Genomic DNA, 23,627 nt, shown 5'->3' with positions numbered 1-23,627 from the left:
CAAGAAGGGAGACCAGGTGGCGAGCATCGCCACACTTTCCAATCCAATAAACTACCATTGCAGTTAGTAGTAAGTGGTTGATTAGTGCAGCAACAACAAAAACACACTGAATGTCATTTTAAAATACACAAAATGTTTTATTTTACATTCTATCGAAGTTCCTGCTGGAAAGTGCTGTACTGTACAAGATGCTTCCCTCACCGCAAACTCAGGTTTACTGCTGGATAAATTTTATTTCCACATTAGTCAACTCAACAACCAAGACAGAGCACAATAGAGACAATAAGGGGGTGGCTGTAGCTCAGGCGGTAGAGCAGGTCATCTGCTGATCGGAAGATTGGTGGTTCGATTCCTGGCTTCCCCCAGTCTGCATGCCAAATATCCTTGGGCAAGATATTAACCCCAAATTGCTCTCCGATGCATCCATCGGAGTATGAATGTGTGTGAATGTTACTTAGAAAGCACCTAGAACAATGTGCTTGTGCGAATGGGTGTGAATGGGTGAATGCACAAGTTGTGTAAAGCGCTTTGAGTGCTCAGAAGAGTAGAAAAGCGCTATATAAGAACCAGTCCATTTACCAATATGTGCACTGGTCTAATGATGTTTATGGCTCCCAAAGTATCGAGTATTGAGGTCTATTGCACTGTTGACTATTTACAAAAGTATTGCACAAAAGGTATTGCACAGTGAGGTGAAGAGGCACTACAGCTTAGTTGTTCCCCCCTCCTTTGTCCTCCTGTTTCCCCTCCCTCTCCCCTCCAGAGAGGAGTTAAACAGTCTGATGGCGTGTGGGACAAAGGAGTTTTTAAGTCTGTTAGTTCTTGTCTTGGGGAGAAGCAACCTGTCACTGAACAGACTCTTCTGGTTGTTAATGGCCGTGTGCAGAGGATGCCTGGCATTGTCCATAATGTCCATCAGTTTCTTTAGTGTCCTTTTCTCTGCCACTGTCACCAGGGTGTCCAGCTTCATGCCGACCACAGAGCTAGCCTTCCTGATCAGTTTTTCCAGCCTGGATGAGTCCTTCTTTGCTGTGCTGCTCCCCCAGCACACCACAGCATAGCACTTTAAGAATCTAAAAGATAACAAAATCTGATAGGTAAAAATAACATTTTGAACCAACTAGGTGGTTCCCAAAAATCTGGCGTGCTGTGAGTCCTTAAAAAAATTGAGGAAACCGGAAAAGTAGCAGGACTAAATAACTCTGTACAGCAGATGAACTGTATCTGGAAATCATGTCCTTAAGATGTAGAAAAATATAAAGAAAAGCAAAGACTTGAAGTACCTGAGAGATGCACTGGCCCTTTAATGGATCCATCTGCTGTTTGCTGAAGCCTCATCAGAAACGGTCTCAGTGGAAGGCTGTCAGGAAGCCATTTTTAGTGAAGAGAAACAGGGAGAAAAGGCTGAGGTATGGTAAATTACACGAGAACTGGACTATATCAGTGGCAACAGGTCTTACAGCATTATGAATTCATATTTGACATTTTTGGTTCAAATAATTGTTGATATGACTCCAACAGAGGGTGTTTACATCCATCTGTAAAACACGATGAAGGCTCTGCCAGTGGTGTTGGGAATCTTGAGAAAGCTGATGGAAATATGAACCAGATATTAAGATTTTCATTAATCATGCAGTCCCAGCTGAAAAGCATCTAGTTGGAAAAGGCATATTTTTATTCATTACGACAATGATCCCAAACACACGGTGAATACAATAAACGTATACCTAGATCAGTCATGGATTGGCCTCCCCAGAGCCCAGACCTCAACATTTATTAAAGCAGTGTGTTCCGGAAAGAGAGAGTCCAGGCTATGTTCGATAGTAAAGGTGGCCATACCAAATATTGACTTTCAAGTACATTTTTGCCTTATGTACTGTATTTCCATTTATGTTTGCACGTTTCAGTGAATTGCTCTGCCTATTTCCCATTTTCCCAGCAGAATATAACGAAATGAGGATGCCTCAAGACTTTTGCAATATTGTATCAGAAGGAGAAAAAAGGTGACAAATGTCCCAGTTCTTCGTGGTTAATCTTGTTAATGTTGCCTTCTGTTTTCTAATGGTTTCCTGCCAAAAACCCTAAAAAAGTGTTCTCCAACCTCGTGAATTGAAAACACTGGATTTGTTATAGAATAACTTCTAATTAGCTATTATTTCACAGAGGAAATAAGATAATCGATAAAAGAAAAAAAGACGTGAAAAGGAGACAATAAAAGAAGCCCCTTCCTTTCCCACATGTGCTAAACTTAGAGCCAAAGCCTCACCCTGCCGCTTTCCGCTTCATTAGAGCTGTTTAAACAAAACAAGTTTAAAATAGGGTTTCTATCTGAAACAGCACATGCAGTTAAAAGGCCAATGTGGAAAATAAATCCTTGTGATTATAGTTGAACAGGAAGCAGCACTTGCTCTGCCTTTCAGCCCCATTGAACAAGACGTCAGCAGCTCTATGGAGGTAGTTTAGTCTTTTTTACAAATTCAAAATTAAATATGCGAGCACTCAAAAATTAAGGTTCACTGAGAAATGTCCTCATTTTTTAAAAAGAAAGGCATATTCCTTGTTATTTAATACAACATTCAATTGATCAGAAATGTTAGAAATCATGGTAAATGGGCTCATCAATACAAAATCATGATTGTCTTTTTAATTGTATAACTTTGTAGACTACTTTTCCCAAACCATCACTCTAGTGCTCCACTGGCACCTCGTATTACTTAATGCAAGTAGTTTACAGGTGTTGTGTCGTGTCTTTCTACAGATGTAGAAAGGTCAGCTACTCAAGAGACCTTCCCCAAATCTCCCTCATCTTCATCTTCGTCAACGAGGCTCTGTCGGTGATCCTGCGCTCAGTCCACTCAGCTGTCAATCACACACTTGCTCAAGGAGGTCATCCTGGTGGACGACAACAGCGATGACGGTCAGTATAGATTAAATATTTTCTTCAGCTAATACCAAATAAGAAGAGTGGCTTTTTCGCCCTCTGATTAGAAGATGGTTTATAGTGAGTGAAACACAGAATTTCCATCTAAAATCCACTGAGTCATCAGCAGGATTTCTACTGAAAGCAACAAAATACACATCAAATTGTCATTCAGCATCCCAGAAATAATTATCTTATACAATAAGTGTCATGTAACCTGAATATAATTATATAATTAAGTTTTATATTATTATAAAACTGAAACTAGTGAATAACCTTTGCACTGTCCTCTTCCTGCTGTGACAAAACAAATTTCCCACGTGTGGGACTAATAAAGGTTATCTTATCTTATCTTATCTTATCTTATCTTATCTTATCTTATCTTATCTTATCTTATCTTATCTTATCTTATCTTATCTTATCTTATCTTAAAAAGGTGGCGCGGTCGTTGATGCTCAGGAAGCAGTAGACCCCCGTTGGTGTTGTTTAGAGTGAGTTGGAGCTTAAAACAGCACCGCAGGGAGCTGAGTGAGAACTTTTATGTCATCTCTCTATTTGCATGTGTGCTTCTGTATTTCTTTATTTATCAACTGTGTTGTTGTGGTGATGAATTTGTATGTTTTTTATGTTTGTTTTCAGCTTTTGATAGTGTAGCAGTGACAATAGTTGGCATACATTAGTGGTTATTTAGGATAGGATGAGCTAATAAGCCATCATGTCTTTGTATTTTGCTAGGAAAATGGGAAATAGATGCAGCAGTTTACTGAAACTTGCAAACATAAGATGCCAGATGCATCTCTCAGGTTGTGTGTCAGTTTTGTGTTATTTCTTAAGGACACAACTTTCAAATTCTGTTCGTCTGCTGTAGATGTTTTTATTTAAGCTGCCAGTTCTTTTGTCCTCTACTTGTTTAGTTTCTTGACATATGTCAAGTTTTTGGCTAATAGCTCTTTGGTAATCACCTTGCTGGTGTGTTATCGTTGTCATTTTTTGTGCAGGAAACAAATTGTGTATTTGTGACAAGCTGCTGGTAATGTGCCAGTAACGAATTTGTCCCTTGAGTTAGGTGCCTTTATTATGTGTGAATGATTCATAGGAACAAACAAATAAAGGACTGCACTGAAAATTATAATAAAATGATGTCCAAAGAAAAATTTGAAGGAGCTTCAGAAAGCCTGAAGAACGTGAAATAAATTACAGAATTAAAAGACAGTTCGGTTCCTTGGAAGCAAAATGTAAAGACAAAATGTTCACACATGGCTCTATGCAACTAAATAAGAGCTTTAGGATTGTCTGAAAGTATTTGTTTGGGTTTTTGCTCGTAATTATCTGCTCCACTCTATGTTCACCTGTTCCTTATTACCCGGCTGCTCTAAAGTGATTTCTGCCAATCTTTGTCAGCTCATCTGTGAGCTTGTTTCACTCATGCGCTCTGCAACAGTCCCTCATGTTATTCTCTGCTTCACAGGTTTTTTACTCATTTTCCACCCCTTGGGCTTTGTTCTCCCAATATCAGCTTTATTTAAATAAGCTTTCTTTATGGTGGTTTTGCTGATTTTCTGTATTCATTTGGAAAAGCTTACAAACCTAACACAAATAATTGGGGTATAACCCTCAATCTCATTGGGCCTGTTTGAGTGCACATATGTCAATGAACTTAAAAAGGGCTAGTATGTGCACTTTGCTAAAGAAATGCTTTGATTATATATATATACAGTGAGTATATTTTCATAGGTACAGTGGGGCAAAAAAGTATTTAGTCAACCACCGATTGTGCAAGTTCCCCCACCTAAAATGATGACAGAGGTCAGTAATTTGCACCAGAGGTACACTTCAACTGTGAGAGACAGAATGTGAAAAAAAAATCTTAGACTCAGACCCTGTGACAAGGTCTGTGAAAACCACGTTTTTATGCCTGAAATACTACAGTACTACACTCCCACCAGATGAGCTCATGCAGCCTGTCACGAACCGGGACATACAACCATGACAAAACAGGAGATGCACACACAATTTATTGTGTTATTAATTTAGATCAACTGTGCTAATATAGTATACCAAAATGAAAACAATAACTCAAATTTCAGATATTTGAGGTTGTGCTGAAAATAATGGTGCCAAATAAGGCAAGAAAAACATATTTTAAAGGTGAAATATAGAGGTAAAATCAAAAATAGTCAAGAACGGCCAATTATACCCTGGACCACAGAGGGTTAAATTTGAAAACGGTTTAAAAAAAAACATCCCCATTCTAAAATGTCATGTGACAATCTGATTCATGAAGAGTGATGATGTCACAAGGACATGTGATGATGTCACAAGCACATGCCTTTGAGCCTTTGAAGTTTTTCTATAAATAGGGGTCAGGAGCAGCAAGTTTTAGTCAGTTTGTTCGCAGCCTTCAAACGTTCGACCAGAGCTATATTTGAAAGTATTTGTAAACCTCTGTAACATCACGCTCCAAAGCCCTGTGACGTTTCTGTGTTCTGTGACGTTGTCCCAAAGAAAGACCTTTAAATGCGATAAATAGCCTAAACGTTTTCGTTTATGACTAGTTTACCGTGTTATGACTGTGAACAGGGGGGAAGTCGCGCAAGAGAAATGTCGACCAAAACAATTGCAAGTAAGCCAAAGTCAGTTCCTAAAAGTCAACCCGCAGGTGTTTCCACCACCATCAGACCCTCCACTTCTGTAAGACCTCCATTAAGAATAACTGATGCAAAGAAAACCGCTCGGGTGGGAAAAACTCAGAATGGAAGACCGGCAGCTGTGAAACAGCCCCCGAAGAGGGATATGAAAAAGAATGTGGACAGTAAACTGGTCAGCTTAATTACAAATGAAATTGTATACAGTGGAGCGACTGTGTCATTTGATGACATCGCAGGGCAGGATCTGGCAAAGCAAGCACTTCAAGAAATTGTCATCCTTCCTGCCTTAAGACCTGATCTCTTTACTGGTCTGAGAGCTCCTGCACGTGGCTTGCTTTTATTTGGCCCACCAGGAAATGGGAAGACCATGCTCGCCAAAGCAGTTGCTGCAGAGTCTAATGCAACATTCTTCAACATCAGTGCTGCTAGTTTGACCTCCAAATATGTGGGAGAAGGCGAGAAGCTCGTACGAGCACTCTTTGCAGTTGCAAGAGAGAGACAGCCCTCAGTAATCTTCATCGATGAAGTGGACGGCTTGCTCTGTCAAAGGAGGGAGGGGGAGCACGACGCCTCTCGCCGTTTAAAAACTGAGTTCCTCATTGAGTTTGACGGGTTGCAGTCAGGAAAGGATGACAGAGTACTTGTAATGGGAGCAACGAACAGGCCCCAGGAGCTCGATGAAGCAATATTAAGGCGCTTTGCAAAAAGAGTATATGTGACCTTACCCGATGAGAAGACAAGATTTACGCTGCTGAAAAATCTTTTGGGAACGCACGGGAGTCCACTGAGCCAAGACGAACTGTCCTGTCTTGCAAAAGTGACTGAAGGATATTCAGGGAGCGATTTGACAGCATTAGCCAAAGATGCTGCACTTGGCCCAATAAGAGAGTTGGCACCAGAACAAGTCCGTGTTATAGCTGCTGCTGAGGTGCGCAACATTAAGATGAAAGACTTTGAGGATTCTCTGAAGCAAATCAAACCAACTGTTAGTCCAGCAACTCTTAACATGTACACCAAATAGAACAAAGATTTTGGTGGTCCTTCTTCAATAAATCCAAATCCAGTCAGGCTGGATGAAACAGAGTGCAAAAATAAAGAGCTTCTTCAAGAGAAAGAGCAACAGGAAAAAGAAAAAAAACGTATTCTCCAGGACTTGGAGAGAAGAAATCTACAACTGAACAAATTAATACAATGAAGGACAGAACACCTGAACTGGAAGGAGAAGTATTGGAAAAACGATGTTCAAAGATGCAGCGTAGGATCAATGAAATGGCGAAAAAACACTCAGAGGTCATTAATGAGATGTTGTTGAACTCAGACAACTTGAAGTGTGAAAACGCTGAAATGCTTGCACAAAAGCAGCAACAAGAGAAAATAAATGAAGACCTGCAGCGTAAGCTTCAAGAAATCACAAGAAGAAATGAGCAGTTAGAAAAGATGCACAAGGAAAAACAACAGCAAAATACAGACAAGTGCAATCTATTAAAAGAAATGGAGCAAAGATGCCAGAAACTTGAGAAGGAAGTTGAAGAAACAACCGATCAGTTGAGAACCCTCATCCTAGAGAAAAAAGTGGTCGTGGAAAAGCTCATGGAAAAGAAGAAAAAACGTTTCCGCTTCTTCTGGAGGAGGGACACTCCTGCTTTTTCTACTCTTTCTATTTTTTCTACTGCTGACGTCACCTCGTCTCCCTCCACCTCTGTTCCATCTTAATTTTCACCTCTCCTCTCCCCTTCTCTCCTAACACTTCTTCCCTCTCTCCTTCATCTTTTTTCACCCCAACCAGTCCCGGCAGTTGACTGCCCCTCGTGAGCCTGGTTCTGCCGGAAGTTTCTGCCCGTTTAAAGGCAGTTTTTCTTCCCCACTGTCGCCTAGTGCTTGCTCAGAGGGGATTGTTGGGGTTTTCTCTTTTCTTTTTTTTCCCCTTCTTATTACCATTTTCCTTTATTTACCGATTTGTTTTGTTTACTTTTCTTTTACGTTGTTTCTTTATTTACTTGTTTAACTTTTTTTCAACTTATGTAATAAACTAATAAACCAATTGAATTTATCCTCTGCGTATTTTACATCTAATCTTTAAAGAATATTTCCAAAACATTTTCAAACATCACGATCTGTCTTTTGTTTGCTTGTTAAAACCCCGTAAATGGTGAAGTAAAAACCCTGTGATATGGTTTAAAACATCAAAATAGACTAAACAACTAGTCTAAAACTAAGAGACACAGGATAAAGTTGGTGTGAAGGTTTCAGTCTGTGAATGAATCTAAGCACCATCACCTTAACTTTAAATTCATCTCTGTTACCCTCTTTGTGACTGAACTCTGACCGTGAGCACCACAGCCACTGCGCACCAGTCACACACACTTTAAATCCATCACAGTAAACCAGTTAGTTTACCTCAGTTTGTTTTGCAGCACATTTCACAACATGCAAAAGCATAATGTGCCATGTACAGACTCAAAATCTGATTTAAAAACATGAGGACTGACCTGTAAGCTTTACATTTACAGTTTATCACATACCACTGAGCAGTTCTTACCTGTAATTCTAAGCCCTCTTCTTCCTTTTCTGGTTTAAAACATCAAATTAGACTAAACAACTAGTCTAAAACCAAGAGACACTTAAATATTAAGTTAAACCTCTGGGGTTGCCGGACGCGCCGGCGCGTCAAAATCACATGACCAATTTAAGACGACACAGCTACAAGATGCAGCGATTCAGAGGCTGTATCCCAATTCAGGGTCTGCAGCCTTAAAGGCCGCATTTTAAGGCCGATTACGTCACCATGCCAGTCTCCTATTGCCAGAGGCTGAAGTGTGTGTGCAGTCACCAGGTGATAATCTGATATCGTCTACTTCCCCACTGATGTTAAGTAATATGAAAAAAATAATGAATCCCACCTTAGGCCGAATGTGTGACTCTCTTCGTAGTGGAAGAGAGAATGAATCTTCCCATCCGAATTCACGGCAATCAGTCTGTCAATCAAATCCTGTGGAGTAAAATGAGAGGCTTTGAACAAGAATGCACCGGATAGGGTGCAAAACGAAAACTGTGTGGAAATTTACAATGGGTAAGGTGGAGAACGTATATCAGTCTCAGTGTGAGAGGGTTTATTTGAATGCGTTTGAAGTAAAACAAATGGGTGGGTGGTGTTTGGAGGCCAAATAAAAAGTGCAAACATGCCCTCAGATGGATGACAAAAAAAAACTGCAGTGTGTGGAAAAGAAGAAGAAGAAAAACACTTACAGGTATGGAGGTTGGCATCTCCCTCAGGGTGTATTCGCTTTTGTTGGCCAAAGACTGTCGGCCCAGCAGTTGCCACACCGACTGGGAAGAGGAGAGGAGGTTGACCAAGTACAGGAAGGACTGAAGAGGAAAGTAAATACAGCAGCTGTTAGAGAGAAAAAATGTATTTGCTTTTAAAGACCATTGTGAATGCATTTGTGCACGTCATGGATTGATCAAATCCTAACACATAATAATAATATAACACTATTCAACTACAAACACTACCGATAATATGACAAATAATATCTGTAGTATTCAAAGCAAAACAAAATGTAAAAAGAATTTATGATTGCAAAGATAAAACATGGTTTACCACACTCTCAAAACTGAATAAGACATATATTCTGAGCAGAGTGGTTGAGCAGAAACCTATTGCAGCCTGAAGAATATTAAACTACAGGAAAGCTCCCTGCATTTTTCACTGGGTCTGGTAGAACAGGGAAAACATATCATCAAAAGCATCAAAGGAAAAAAAGAGAGACACTTGCACAAACGAGCTACAACTTAGATTATATTAAACAGCTTCAAAGAAACGTAAAGAAAAAAACAAGATACGATGGATTTTTTTTTCTAAAATAGAAATATCTATACTTTCATGTGTCTTCTGATGTTTCTGTGCATGTGTGAACTTATCTTCATATGTACTACCAAACCTCCTACTGTACTTAGCACAGATTAAAGCAAAGACTCGAGTTAATTCACCAAAGTGCTGGTGTGTGTATATTTAGTTTTCCTTTGACCTCAGCATATATGTATAACCCACTGATAAGGCAGACTTTAAAGTCGCCTGTGGCAGGACACAGTTTACACATCACTGGCTGTCCGTATTCACTTGGCTAGTCTCTCTGAGAGAGATGACTTGGCTGCTGTCAGAGGCCAAGCATCAGACACACACAGACAGGCTCACGCTGGAGCTTGTTGAAGCTTTCCTGAGAGAAATTCTGCCAAAAACATAACTAAAAATGCAGTCTTATGAAAGTAAGGCTTATTTGCCCAGACACCCATAAACCAATCAGCAAAAAGCCTTTCTTGTTAACAAAATCACTATTGCCAGTTTCTTAAATATGAATATTCACAAGTGAATTTTCTACATGGCTGCTGGTATCACAGCAACACATGGACCACTATTCTGAGTCCTGGGTTAATAATAATTGGAATCAATTTAATTTTAATCAATTTAAACACCTTTGTAACCAGTGAGCTAAAAACATGATGGAAAAGCAAAACTTCTAAGAGATCTGTGTCTGTACTATTATGTAGATATCTAAAAATTGGGGCATTGTGGGCTCCAGGAAGTTTCTCCTTCTCCCTCTCTCTCTCACACACACACGCACGCACATACATACAATACCTTAATGCAACTCCTATCTGTGGGGTCAATGGGAGTTGGTTTGGGACGGACCACTCTGATGTCGTCACTGCTGCACTCAAGAACAGACCATAGCTCTAGTACCAGGGCCCGAATAAAGCCTGAGACAGAACACGGAGAAATTTGTTGTACCAAACATTTATTTGAAATAGCAGCAACTAAAATTATTAACAGTGCTTTAATAAATAAACGACTGACTTTGTTATTGTGTGCAATCTTTTAAAGAAATCTGTCTTTGCATTGCTGGCACCGTTTTGATTGGAGGATTTGAATCTCAGGAAGGAAGGAATTTATAATGCCACTCCCTTTGATCCCATTTAATCTCTTCCCTGTTGCACTTTGGCCTGTCAGTAACTACATTTGAATTTTGCAGCTCAAGCTTGCACATAAAGGCTGGATAAAAACGTTAATGCAATCAAAATGTACGCAGCCCTCGCTGGAAAACTGGGGATACAGTACAGTACATAAATGATGAAGCAAAGACAAAACATTAGTGTCATGGAAGAAGAAATAGTCAGTGCATCACGGGAAGCTCCCAGCAATAAAACCTGCATTTGTATTGACACATAAACCTTAATTTGTGAGCAATTTTCAGTGTATTTCAGTTAAATTAACGAGACAAATATAACAAAAGGGATTTTATACTTAGAAGAAGAATATGAAATTGAAATATTAAACTAAGAAAACTATAAATACTGCAGTTCTAGAGTTACAGATATACAATTAAGCTTTGCATATCAGTGCTGTATAACCCAGGGAATGTACTTTTTTTTTTTTTATAATTGAATAGTAATGGAAATCATGAACTGTTTTTCAGAGGTCATAGATCAAATGAGCAGTAGAGTTTTTCTCACAGAATGGTTCTTTCACATAGAAAGCAGTGTGTGCTGCAGGTTTAGCAAATGGCCCATCATTTGTAAGCTCTGTCTGGACTATATCACTTTTTGAGGTCATCCTTCTTTCTGTCAGTCTGCCTTTTTATCGATGGCACAAACATATGTCACATCATGGAACACATGAGTGCTCCACAGCCAGCGCTGCTCAACACAGCAGGGAACTGTTCTTGCGTGGGTAAAGTCATAGGAGAGAATAGGTTTCAGAACGCAGCGGTGCTGTTATAAGCGAAGGGCTGATAAGTAATCAGACTTCTTTTCCCATAACCAGTTGAGTCGCCCCTTCTAGCCAATAGAAAGAATGCAGGATTAAAATATTTGTTCACTAGCTTCATTTTTTGACCTCTTTTGACAAGAGTACGGTATTTCCTGGAGCCTTTTGCATATGGATAAACCTAGTATCAGTATACAACTGATATGTGAATCCATTTATCAAAAAAGAACGCCTCTTCTTACTCTTTCTTACCCAAACAAAAACGGTTTGACAAATACATTTCTCCCTAAGCTGCCTTAAGTCTCCTTTATACCGACAACACAAAAACAACAACAACAACTTATAATATAAGCCTTAAGCATCACAGCTGACAAGTGTTTGTTGTGTCCAAATAACTGCAATAGTACCTGAACTGTGCAGAGCCACAACTCCCGGAGCAGTTGCTGCCACCTGTGTCACCATCACCCCGTAGCCAAACTTCTCGCAGCTGCTCACCTACAGAAAACACACAGAAATCTCATACCCCTAGAAATATTTCAGCCTTTCACTATCACAGTTTTTGGTTATCAGGTAAAAAATGAATGAGAGTTTGGAAAAAGGATGGAAAAGGTTTAGGTCAAATGTAGTACTAATGTATCATAAAGGGAGATGTGTAAGTAAATCTGGGATTCTGGAAAGGCACAACATAATGTAGTTAAACATGCTGTGGAGAATTTAAATTGTAAATTGATATTGGAGTGTGCAGGCCCTTCATTAATTACAACACAATGCCACAACTAAAAATAGACAAAATATAATTACATTCCATAATTAAAGTGTAATGCCAAACTAGAGAAGCAATTACAATGGTGCGTAAACAATGGCAGTAAATTAAGCCCACGGGGGATCAGCTAAGGTTTGCAGCAAGCCTGAGTGTTTGTGTGTTTACAATTTGAATCTTAGACTCAGACCCTGTGACAAGGTCTGTGAAAACCACGTTTTTATGCCTGAAATACTACAGTACTACACTCCCACCAGATGAGCTCATGCAGCCTGTCACGAACCGGGACATACAACCATGACAAAACAGGAGATGCACACACAATTTATTGTGTTATTAATTTAGATCAACTGTGCTAATATAGTATACCAAAATGAAAACAATAACTCAAATTTCAGATATTTGAGGTTGTGCTGAAAATAATGGTGCCAAATAAGGCAAGAAAAACATATTTTAAAGGTGAAATATAGAGGTAAAATCAAAAATAGTCAAGAACGGCCAATTATACCCTGGACCACAGAGGGTTAAATTTGAAAACGGTTTAAAAAAAAACATCCCCATTCTAAAATGTCATGTGACAATCTGATTCATGAAGAGTGATGATGTCACAAGGACATGTGATGATGTCACAAGGACATGTGATGATGTCACAAGCACATGCCTTTGAGCCTTTGAAGTTTTTCTATAAATAGGGGTCAGGAGCAGCAAGTTTTAGTCAGTTTGTTCGCAGCCTTCAAACGTTCGACCAGAGCTATATTTGAAAGTATTTGTAAACCTCTGTAACATCACGCTCCAAAGCCCTGTGACGTTTCTGTGTTCTGTGACGTTGTCCCAAAGAAAGACCTTTAAATGCGATAAATAGCCTAAACGTTTTCGTTTATGACTAGTTTACCGTGTTATGACTGTGAACAGGGGGGAAGTCGCGCAAGAGAAATGTCGACCAAAACAATTGCAAGTAAGCCAAAGTCAGTTCCTAAAAGTCAACCCGCAGGTGTTTCCACCACCATCAGACCCTCCACTTCTGTAAGACCTCCATTAAGAATAACTGATGCAAAGAAAACCGCTCGGGTGGGAAAAACTCAGAATGGAAGACCGGCAGCTGTGAAACAGCCCCCGAAGAGGGATATGAAAAAGAATGTGGACAGTAAACTGGTCAGCTTAATTACAAATGAAATTGTATACAGTGGAGCGACTGTGTCATTTGATGACATCGCAGGGCAGGATCTGGCAAAGCAAGCACTTCAAGAAATTGTCATCCTTCCTGCCTTAAGACCTGATCTCTTTACTGGTCTGAGAGCTCCTGCACGTGGCTTGCTTTTATTTGGCCCACCAGGAAATGGGAAGACCATGCTCGCCAAAGCAGTTGCTGCAGAGTCTAATGCAACATTCTTCAACATCAGTGCTGCTAGTTTGACCTCCAAATATGTGGGAGAAGGCGAGAAGCTCGTACGAGCACTCTTTGCAGTTGCAAGAGAGAGACAGCCCTCAGTAATCTTCATCGATGAAGTGGACGGCTTGCTCTGTCAAAGGAGGGAGGGGGAGCACGACGCCTCTCGCCGTTTAAAAACTGAGTTCCTCATTGAGTTTGACGGGTTGCAGTCAGGAAAGGATGACAGAGTACTTGTAATGGGAGCAACGAACAGGCCCCAGGAGCTCGATGAAGCAATATTAAGGCGCTTTGCAAAAAGAGTATATGTGACCTTACCCGATGAGAAGACAAGATTTACGCTGCTGAAAAATCTTTTGGGAACGCACGGGAGTCCACTGAGCCAAGACGAACTGTCCTGTCTTGCAAAAGTGACTGAAGGATATTCAGGGAGCGATTTGACAGCATTAGCCAAAGATGCTGCACTTGGCCCAATAAGAGAGTTGGCACCAGAACAAGTCCGTGTTATAGCTGCTGCTGAGGTGCGCAACATTAAGATAAAAGACTTTGAGGATTCTCTGAAGCAAATCAAACCAACTGTTAGTCCAGCAACTCTTAACATGTACACCAAATAGAACAAAGATTTTGGTGGTCCTTCTTCAATAAATCCAAATCCAGTCAGGCTGGATGAAACAGAGTGCAAAAATAAAGAGCTTCTTCAAGAGAAAGAGCAACAGGAAAAAGAAAAAAAACGTATTCTCCAGGACTTGGAGAGAAGAAATCTACAACTGAACAAATTAATACAATGAAGGACAGAACACCTGAACTGGAAGGAGAAGTATTGGAAAAACGATGTTCAAAGATGCAGCGTAGGATCAATGAAATGGCGAAAAAACACTCAGAGGTCATTAATGAGATGTTGTTGAACTCAGACAACTTGAAGTGTGAAAACGCTGAAATGCTTGCACAAAAGCAGCAACAAGAGAAAATAAATGAAGACCTGCAGCGTAAGCTTCAAGAAATCACAAGAAGAAATGAGCAGTTAGAAAAGATGCACAAGGAAAAACAACAGCAAAATACAGACAAGTGCAATCTATTAAAAGAAATGGAGCAAAGATGCCAGAAACTTGAGAAGGAAGTTGAAGAAACAACCGATCAGTTGAGAACCCTCATCCTAGAGAAAAAAGTGGTCGTGGAAAAGCTCATGGAAAAGAAGAAAAAACGTTTCCGCTTCTTCTGGAGGAGGGACACTCCTGCTTTTTCTACTCTTTCTATTTTTTCTACTGCTGACGTCACCTCGTCTCCCTCCACCTCTGTTCCATCTTAATTTTCACCTCTCCTCTCCCCTTCTCTCCTAACACTTCTTCCCTCTCTCCTTCATCTTTTTTCACCCCAACCAGTCCCGGCAGTTGACTGCCCCTCGTGAGCCTGGTTCTGCCGGAAGTTTCTGCCCGTTTAAAGGCAGTTTTTCTTCCCCACTGTCGCCTAGTGCTTGCTCAGAGGGGATTGTTGGGGTTTTCTCTTTTCTTTTTTTTCCCCTTCTTATTACCATTTTCCTTTATTTACCGATTTGTTTTGTTTACTTTTCTTTTACGTTGTTTCTTTATTTACTTGTTTAACTTTTTTTCAACTTATGTAATAAACTAATAAACCAATTGAATTTATCCTCTGCGTATTTTACATCTAATCTTTAAAGAATATTTCCAAAACATTTTCAAACATCACGATCTGTCTTTTGTTTGCTTGTTAAAACCCCGTAAATGGTGAAGTAAAAACCCTGTGATATGGTTTAAAACATCAAAATAGACTAAACAACTAGTCTAAAACTAAGAGACACAGGATAAAGTTGGTGTGAAGGTTTCAGTCTGTGAATGAATCTAAGCACCATCACCTTAACTTTAAATTCATCTCTGTTACCCTCTTTGTGACTGAACTCTGACCGTGAGCACCACAGCCACTGCGCACCAGTCACACGCACTTTAAATCCATCACAGTAAACCAGTTAGTTTACCTCAGTTTGTTTTGCAGCACATTTCACAACATGCAAAAGCATAATGTGCCATGTACAGACTCAAAATCTGATTTAAAAACATGAGGACTGACCTGTAAGCTTTACATTTACAGTTTATCACATACCACTGAGGTTCTTACCTGTAATTCTAAGCCCTCTTCTTCCTTTTCTGGTTTAAAACATCAAATTAGACTAAACAACTAGTCTAAAACCAAGAGACACTTAAATATTAAGTTAAACCTCTGGGGTTGCCGGACGCGCCGGCGCGTCAAAATCACATGACCAATTTAAGACGACACAGCTACAAGATGCAGCGATTCAGAGGCTGTATCCCAATTCAGGGTCTGCAGCCTTAAAGGCCGCATTTTAAGGCCGATTACGTCACCATGCCAGTCTCCTATTGCCAGAGGCTGAAGTGTGTGTGCAGTCACCAGGTGATAATCTGATATCGTCTACTTCCCCACTGATGTTAAGTAATATGAAAAAAATAATGAATCCCACCTTAGGCCGAATGTGTGACTCTCTTCGTAGTGGAAGAGAGAATGAATCTTCCCATCCGAATTCACGGCAATCAGTCTGTCAATCAAATCCTGTGGAGTAAAATGAGAGGCTTTGAACAAGAATGCACCGGATAGGGTGCAAAACGAAAACTGTGTGGAAATTTACAATGGGTAAGGTGGAGAACGTATATCAGTCTCAGTGTGAGAGGGTTTATTTGAATGCGTTTGAAGTAAAACAAATGGGTGGGTGGTGTTTGGAGGCCAAATAAAAAGTGCAAACATGCCCTCAGATGGATGACAAAAAAAACCTGCAGTGTGTGGAAAAGAAGAAGAAGAAAAACACTTACAGGTATGGAGGTTGGCATCTCCCTCAGGGTGTATTCGCTTTTGTTGGCCAAAGACTGTCGGCCCAGCAGTTGCCACACCGACTGGGAAGAGGAGAGGAGGTTGACCAAGTACAGGAAGGACTGAAGAGGAAAGTAAATACAGCAGCTGTTAGAGAGAAAAAATGTATTTGCTTTTAAAGACCATTGTGAATGCATTTGTGCACGTCATGGATTGATCAAATCCTAACACATAATAATAATATAACACTATTCAACTACAAACACTACCGATAATATGACAAATAATATCTGTAGTATTCAAAGCAAAACAAAATGTAAAAAGAATTTATGATTGCAAAGATAAAACATGGTTTACCACACTCTCAAAACTGAATAAGACATATATTCTGAGCAGAGTGGTTGAGCAGAAACCTATTGCAGCCTGAAGAATATTAAACTACAGGAAAGCTCCCTGCATTTTTCACTGGGTCTGGTAGAACAGGGAAAATATATCATCAAAAGCATCAAAGGAAAAAAAGAGAGACACTTGCACAAACGAGCTACAACTTAGATTATATTAAACAGCTTCAAAGAAACGTAAAGAAAAAAACAAGATACGATGGATTTTTTTTTCTAAAATAGAAATATCTATACTTTCATGTGTCTTCTGATGTTTCTGTGCATGTGTGAACTTATCTTCATATGTACTACCAAACCTCCTACTGTACTTAGCACAGATTAAAGCAAAGACTCGAGTTAATTCACCAAAGTGCTGGTGTGTGTATATTTAGTTTTCCTTTGACCTCAGCATATATGTATAACCCACTGATAAGGCAGACTTTAAAGTCGCCTGTGGCAGGACACAGTTTACACATCACTGGCTGTCCGTATTCACTTGGCTAGTCTCTCTGAGAGAGATGACTTGGCTGCTGTCAGAGGCCAAGCATCAGACACACACAGACAGGCTCACGCTGGAGCTTGTTGAAGCTTTCCTGAGAGAAATTCTGCCAAAAACATAACTAAAAATGCAGTCTTATGAAAGTAAGGCTTATTTGCCCAGACACCCATAAACCAATCAGCAAAAAGCCTTTCTTGTTAACAAAATCACTATTGCCAGTTTCTTAAATATGAATATTCACAAGTGAATTTTCTACATGGCTGCTGGTATCACAGCAACACATGGACCACTATTCTGAGTCCTGGGTTAATAATAATTGGAATCAATTTAATTTTAATCAATTTAAACACCTTTGTAACCAGTGAGCTAAAAACATGATGGAAAAGCAAAACTTCTAAGAGATCTGTGTCTGTACTATTATGTAGATATCTAAAAATTGGGGCATTGTGGGCTCCAGGAAGTTTCTCCTTCTCCCTCTCTCTCACACACACACGCACGCACATACATACAATACCTTAATGCAACTCCTATCTGTGGGGTCAATGGGAGTTGGTTTGGGACGGACCACTCTGATGTCGTCACTGCTGCACTCAAGAACAGACCATAGCTCTAGTACCAGGGCCCGAATAAAGCCTGAGACAGAACACGGAGAAATTTGTTGTACCAAACATTTATTTGAAATAGCAGCAACTAAAATTATTAACAGTGCTTTAATAAATAAACGACTGACTTTGTTATTGTGTGCAATCTTTTAAAGAAATCTGTCTTTGCATTGCTGGCACCGTTTTGATTGGAGGATTTTAATCTCAGGAAGGAAGGAATTTATAATGCCACTCCCTTTGATCCCATTTAATCTCTTCCCTGTTGCACTTTGGCCTGTCAGTAACTACATTTGAATTTTGCAGCTCAAGCTTGCACATAAAGGCTGGATAAAAACGTTAATGCAATCAAAATGTACGCAGCCCTCGCTGGAAAACTGGGGATACAGTACAGTACATAAATGATGAAGCAAAGACAAAACATTAGTGTCATGGAAGAAGAAATAGTCAGTGCATCACGGGAAGCTCCCAGCAATAAAACCTGCATTTGTATTGACACATAAACCTTAATTTGTGAGCAATTTTCAGTGTATTTCAGTTAAATTAACGAGACAAATATAACAAAAGGGATTTTATACTTAGAAGAAGAATATGAAATTGAAATATTAAACTAAGAAAACTATAAATACTGCAGTTCTAGAGTTACAGATATACAATTAAGCTTTGCATATCAGTGCTGTATAACCCAGGGAATGTACTTTTTTTTTTTTTATAATTGAATAGTAATGGAAATCATGAACTGTTTTTCAGAGGTCATAGATCAAATGAGCAGTAGAGTTTTTCTCACAGAATGGTTCTTTCACATAGAAAGCAGTGTGTGCTGCAGGTTTAGCAAATGGCCCATCATTTGTATCTCCAGTGTCTGTTGAAGTGTACAGTATCTGTGTGTGTGCATGACCGTCGGTGCTCTCTGCTCACTCGGGTTCAGAGGTACAGGGAGGAGGCTCAGCAGGAGTAGAGGCAGCTGCTTCATCACAAACATGCCAGGTGCAGGCGGTAAAGGCCCTTTCTGTTTCCTCTCAACCCTCCTGCCAAAGCCATAGAACTCTGCCGAGGTGAACCAGACAACACAATATAGACATTTTTCCCTGTTCCTACATGGAAACACAAGATCAAACGGGCATTTTTTTTTGGCATAAATATGTATATCATATCGGACTCAGTTTGTTCCTGTTATTGTTTTTGCACTGTACTTGTCATCCATTCCAGTGAAACGATGCAGAAGGTTGTAGGTTGTGCAATAGTGCCATCTAGAGGTGAAGTAACATCACACTGCCCGTGCTCTTGTCTCGTCACGGTGTTTGCGTGTTTCTCCCTCTCTGCACACTCAGCGTTATATTCACAATATGTGGAAAATATATTGATATTGAATGTTCAAATATGAGGATATGTATAATGTATAGGTTGACTTTGCTCTACCTACACTTCTGGCAGAGCAGCAGTTGCAATGCGAACACATAATTAAACGGTGTATTTATAGGAACAGATTTCTTGCCTATGGCAGACAAAGTGATTTTAAACGTGTAAAAGGTTTCATTCACAGATGATTTATTACTATCACACCCTGGAGACTTTATAAAGAGCACTGCTGCAAAAGCAGCCTAAACAAACTTGTACAGTAGGTCACGCTGGTTTAGTTTTTCATCAAAATGCTTTTTTTCTTTTACTATTATTTTTGAAAACGTTACAGCACTGGTGGACATTTCCTACCAAATAAGAACTAGACACTACTGTTATGTAGTGGTTAATTGGAAAACTGTTTTATCACGAATTTCTTATTTAGAAATAATTAAAATTTTATTTGATGTTTTTTTTTTTTTTGGATGGATACTGTTATTGCAGTGATGCTGTAATTAAACTGTCTTCACCCCAGTAGAATAATTGCATGACTCCATCACTGAAGTGGAGGGTTTGTTTTGGAGGGGAAACGCACAGTGTCTCTTTAGTAGCATGGTGGTTGGATCCCACATTTGTTTCTTATGTAACATTGTAAATAGCTGCTAAGACAGCATATCTATTGGACAAGCACATATTATACATACTTTGCACGTGCAATATTTAAACATGTAGGCTAGAGAATGACTTTCAGTTGTATTATTTATTAGACGAATACTAATTATCACTGTAAATATGAAAATCTGTACAAAACATCAAAGCATTAAGAATACTTGCAATAAAAAGAAATTTTCTAAATGGTGCTGTTTGTCTTATTATGCAGTAGACTTGAGATCTCAGTAGTTATTAGTTCAAGATCAGGACACAGTGTTTAAGGGATTGTACATTTCAAAATATAATTTACTTTGAAGCGATCTGATCCTATGCCATGACATTTAAAACATTAACATAATGCTCACTTAAATTGAAAAAAAATCTCTCACTTTGTGATTTTTAAAAAAGCAAATAGAATGCATTTATCAAACACTTTTAGTTGATGTTTGTTATGGAGTAGTGGCAGAAATCTTTAGCCATTCCTCGTTGCCTCAGGAGCAATGATTTTATTGAACATGTGCAAACATAAATGGAAATATAGGTAAAATAGAGTTTATAACAATATAACAAGCTTGAAAGTCAATATTTGGCATTGTAACTGTTATTCTTCAGTTCTAGTTTTCTTGTCATTTCCACAGGAACAGTTTTCCAGGCTTCTTGAAGGATATTCAGAGCACGTCTTTGGGTGTTGTCCGCCTTTTGTTCCGTTCTCGTGTCACAATGATCCCACACTGCTTCAGTAATATTGAGGTCTGGGCTCTGGGGAGGCCAAGCCATGACTGATGCTGTTCTATTGTATGTTTTTCTATCCAGGTATGCTTTTACTGTACTGACAGTATTTTGGGGATCATTGCTATCCTGAAAAATGATGCATTTGCCAATCACATGCTTTCCCAATGGCATTACATTGTGGATTAAAATCCATTGTTACTTTTCTATATTCAAGATTCCATCAATCAAGAGTTTCCCATCCTTAAGAATAGCTTCTTCTTCTTCTAACAATTTCTGACAAGGGTTCAGCAAACGGTAGATGAATCAGCTGAAGGGCTAGATGCACCTTTCAGGTCCTGTGTTGGGTCTTAACTCGATTTTCCCCTCTTATTTCTTAAGGACATGACTTTCAGATATTGTTAATTTGCTGTAGAGGGTGTGTGTGGTTGAAAGGCAAGGCCTGAAGAGGAAATGAGGGTTAGGTGAGAGGAATGGTGGAAACATTGGGGTAAAACTTGGATTCACTTATTATTAATTATTAAACACTTATTATTAATGGAGCAGTAAAACTGAGAAAAAAATCATCAAACTTTTACTCCTACTGACAAAATTAATCAAAAGCATTTTTAATTATGAACATTAAAAGTACTATTGAATGGGAAAAATCACATCTATCTGGATTTCTTTGCTTGTTGATTTCCAAACTAATATAAGTATTTTTCTGTACCTTTGCACTGATTTAACTGCTTTAACTGAATTTATCCTGCCAATGCTTTTTTGCATGTGCCCTTTGCTGCTAGAAATCAGATCATCTTTTTCATATAAATCTATGTACAAAAAAATACATAGATAGCTTTTAAAGCTGGAATCGGTCTTTGACTTTGCCTTTATTCTTCATTGCTGTATTACCTTTCCTCCTTCTGACCTTACTCTTTATGGCCACTTTTAGCATAAATATAGCATCTGGTTTAGCAAACCTTATAAAGGGAAAATCGATCTGAGGAATGGGAACAAAGCAAAAGTCATCATGAACGTGTCAGTTGAGGCTGTTAATCAGTGGGATACTGCAGGTCACCCTGCTTAAAAGCTGTCCCAATCCCTCTTTACGTGAAGCCTTTGCTTTTATTATATACTTCATATAACATATCATATTTATTTCTAACCACCATGACACCACAAGAGGGAAGCATTAGGCACTGAGATGGTGAAACTGCAACTGATAAAAATGCAGTTCATACATATAATGCAGCAAGCTAATCGATCTGTTGAAATTCACAAACACTTCTGCAGAGTAGATACATTCATTTCATTTTGTAGAATAAAAATATAATTTCCTGCCTTGTTTAGTATCACTATAATAGAAGGACACCGGCGCTAACAGTAAAAGTAAAAGTAAAAGCTATTGATACCAATTATTTTTATACTATATCCTCACTTCACAGTGAGAACCAAAATCTGTTTCTTCTTTCTTTTGTACTAAACATGTTCTCACACTCTGGAGCCATTTTGGTGCAAAGTCAGCAAATTTTATAATTTATAAATTTTTCAATTTTATATTTTATATTCCCCTTGCCATAAGAGCTGGGTAACACCCAAATTTCTCATCTGTGCAGTATTAAAGGTTTATCCTATTCTATTCTAAAACTTTAAAACTGTTTTTATTCTAGTATATAACTTTTATGATCACTGAAATTAAAGTTAATATAGATATAGCTTAAAAATAATTGGACAAATAAGTGCCTGGAGATGTTACCAAAATGGCTCCAGAGTGTGAGAACATGTTTAGTACAAAAGAAAGAAGAAACAGATTTTGATTCTCACTGTGAAGTGAGGATATAGTATAAAAATAATTGGTATCAATAGCTTTTACTCAACAATGAACACATAAGGTGAAGTAAACGTAAATCACAGTCTGATAAAAACCCTTTAATAAAGCACATTCAGTACATGTTCTGAAGCTATTACTCTGGCTCTGTTTGGGGTCATTGTCACGCTACAGAATGAACTTAAGCGATCTGATTATTTTGCATGATAAAAGATCTAATTGTAGTTCTAGTCTCTAGTTTTGACATGCTCTCTGCAAAAAAACCCCCAAAACAACAAAAACTAAAACAGCGGGATGCTTCACCATGCTTCGCTGCCAACATCTGTGCCTAAAGAGTTGTGCACAGTATTGTGTGTTGTATCATCTGTTACCCTTGCTGCAGTGGGTTTTATGAAATTGTCACATTTTCATACAGTGTTGCTGTTCTGTCAAGTAATTACATCTGTATCTCTGCTGCTTTTTTCCCGAGGCAGAGCAGAGAGCAGGCTGGGGTGACAGCTGCAGTGACACTACCCTCCAATCACAGAAAACATACAGCGCCACATGGTGCATATTAGAGCAAAATCATATTTGACAACTGTGAGTTCTCTGCTCTGACATTAAACCATAACCTCTTTCATTAAGTGCTCACAGGGAGCTGCAGGACACTGCTGGTCAGAACAATGCAAACTATGATACAATAATGTCAATGAATTACATTCATTTTCTAGATTTTTTGTCATCCTTTAAAAATAGCTCCATTTTTTTACATGCTAAAATCTACAAATTATACAAATTTCCATCCCCATAAATACAACCTTATCTAAGTAACGCAGTGAGTTTATTTGATCAGTTTGTCCTTGTTAGCATTTACTGCTGGCTTACATTTAGCAGGACTTTAACCAACATATGGTAATCCTATTTCACGCCAGAGAACGATGAGCAGTCTCTTCGTTAAGAGTCTGATCAGCATTCAGTGTTATGTTAGCATGCAGGCTCTGTCCCTCAGAGCCGCCTCACTCCTCTCTCCCCCTCTCTGCTAGAAACAGGCCCTTGTGCTCCCAGCAGTCTCCTCCTGTTTTATTTACATCTTAAGCATTTAAGCTGATGCTTCATCCAGAGCAGTTTAGCGAGAGTAAGCAGTAGGAGGTCAGTGTCTGATTCAAGGACACTATTTACAGGACATATGGTTGCTTCAGGATTGAACCCATAACTTGTCATTTATAGAACAGTCCCTTTAATGTTCGGCCACCTGGCTGCTTTATTTGTGGCTGGGTAATATTGTGTAGAAGCGCTTTTATAAAAAATGTGATGAAAGTACTCTTAAGTCG

General features: G+C 39.0%; 1 protein-coding gene and 2 long non-coding RNA genes across 3 annotated transcripts; all 3 read right to left on the bottom strand.

The window, feature by feature from the left end:
- Positions 1-116: 116 nt before the first annotated feature.
- On the bottom strand, positions 117-1,983 carry LOC146654882 (uncharacterized). Its single transcript, XR_014907358.1, has 2 exons — positions 1,284-1,983; positions 117-1,073 (listed from the first exon to the last, which is right to left on the bottom strand). It is a non-coding gene; the product is annotated as an uncharacterized LOC146654882 (long non-coding RNA).
- A 6,480-nt stretch (positions 1,984-8,463) lies between these two features.
- Positions 8,464-10,320, bottom strand: LOC146654881 (uncharacterized). The gene is made up of 3 exons (XR_014907360.1): positions 10,208-10,320; positions 8,815-8,934; positions 8,464-8,557 (listed from the first exon to the last, which is right to left on the bottom strand). It is a non-coding gene; the product is annotated as an uncharacterized LOC146654881 (long non-coding RNA).
- Positions 10,321-11,739: 1,419 nt separating this feature from the next.
- Positions 11,740-21,997, bottom strand: LOC146654880 (protein broad-minded-like). Its single transcript, XM_085429348.1, has 5 exons — positions 21,985-21,997; positions 17,708-17,826; positions 16,317-16,436; positions 15,971-16,059; positions 11,740-11,827 (listed from the first exon to the last, which is right to left on the bottom strand). Exons 1-5 carry the CDS (start codon positions 21,995-21,997, stop codon positions 11,824-11,826), a joined length of 345 nt encoding a protein of 114 aa, XP_085285474.1. The 3' UTR covers positions 11,740-11,823.
- Between the last annotated feature and the right edge of the window lie 1,630 nt (positions 21,998-23,627).

Source organism: Rhamphochromis longiceps, linkage group LG14 (assembly GCF_057381845.1).
Source record: "Rhamphochromis longiceps isolate RC_006_pf linkage group LG14, R_longiceps_female_GT1.1, whole genome shotgun sequence".
NCBI lineage: Eukaryota > Metazoa > Chordata > Actinopteri > Cichliformes > Cichlidae > Rhamphochromis > Rhamphochromis longiceps.
Note: the sequence above shows the minus strand (reverse complement) of the source record. Positions and strands in the feature narration are given on the sequence as shown.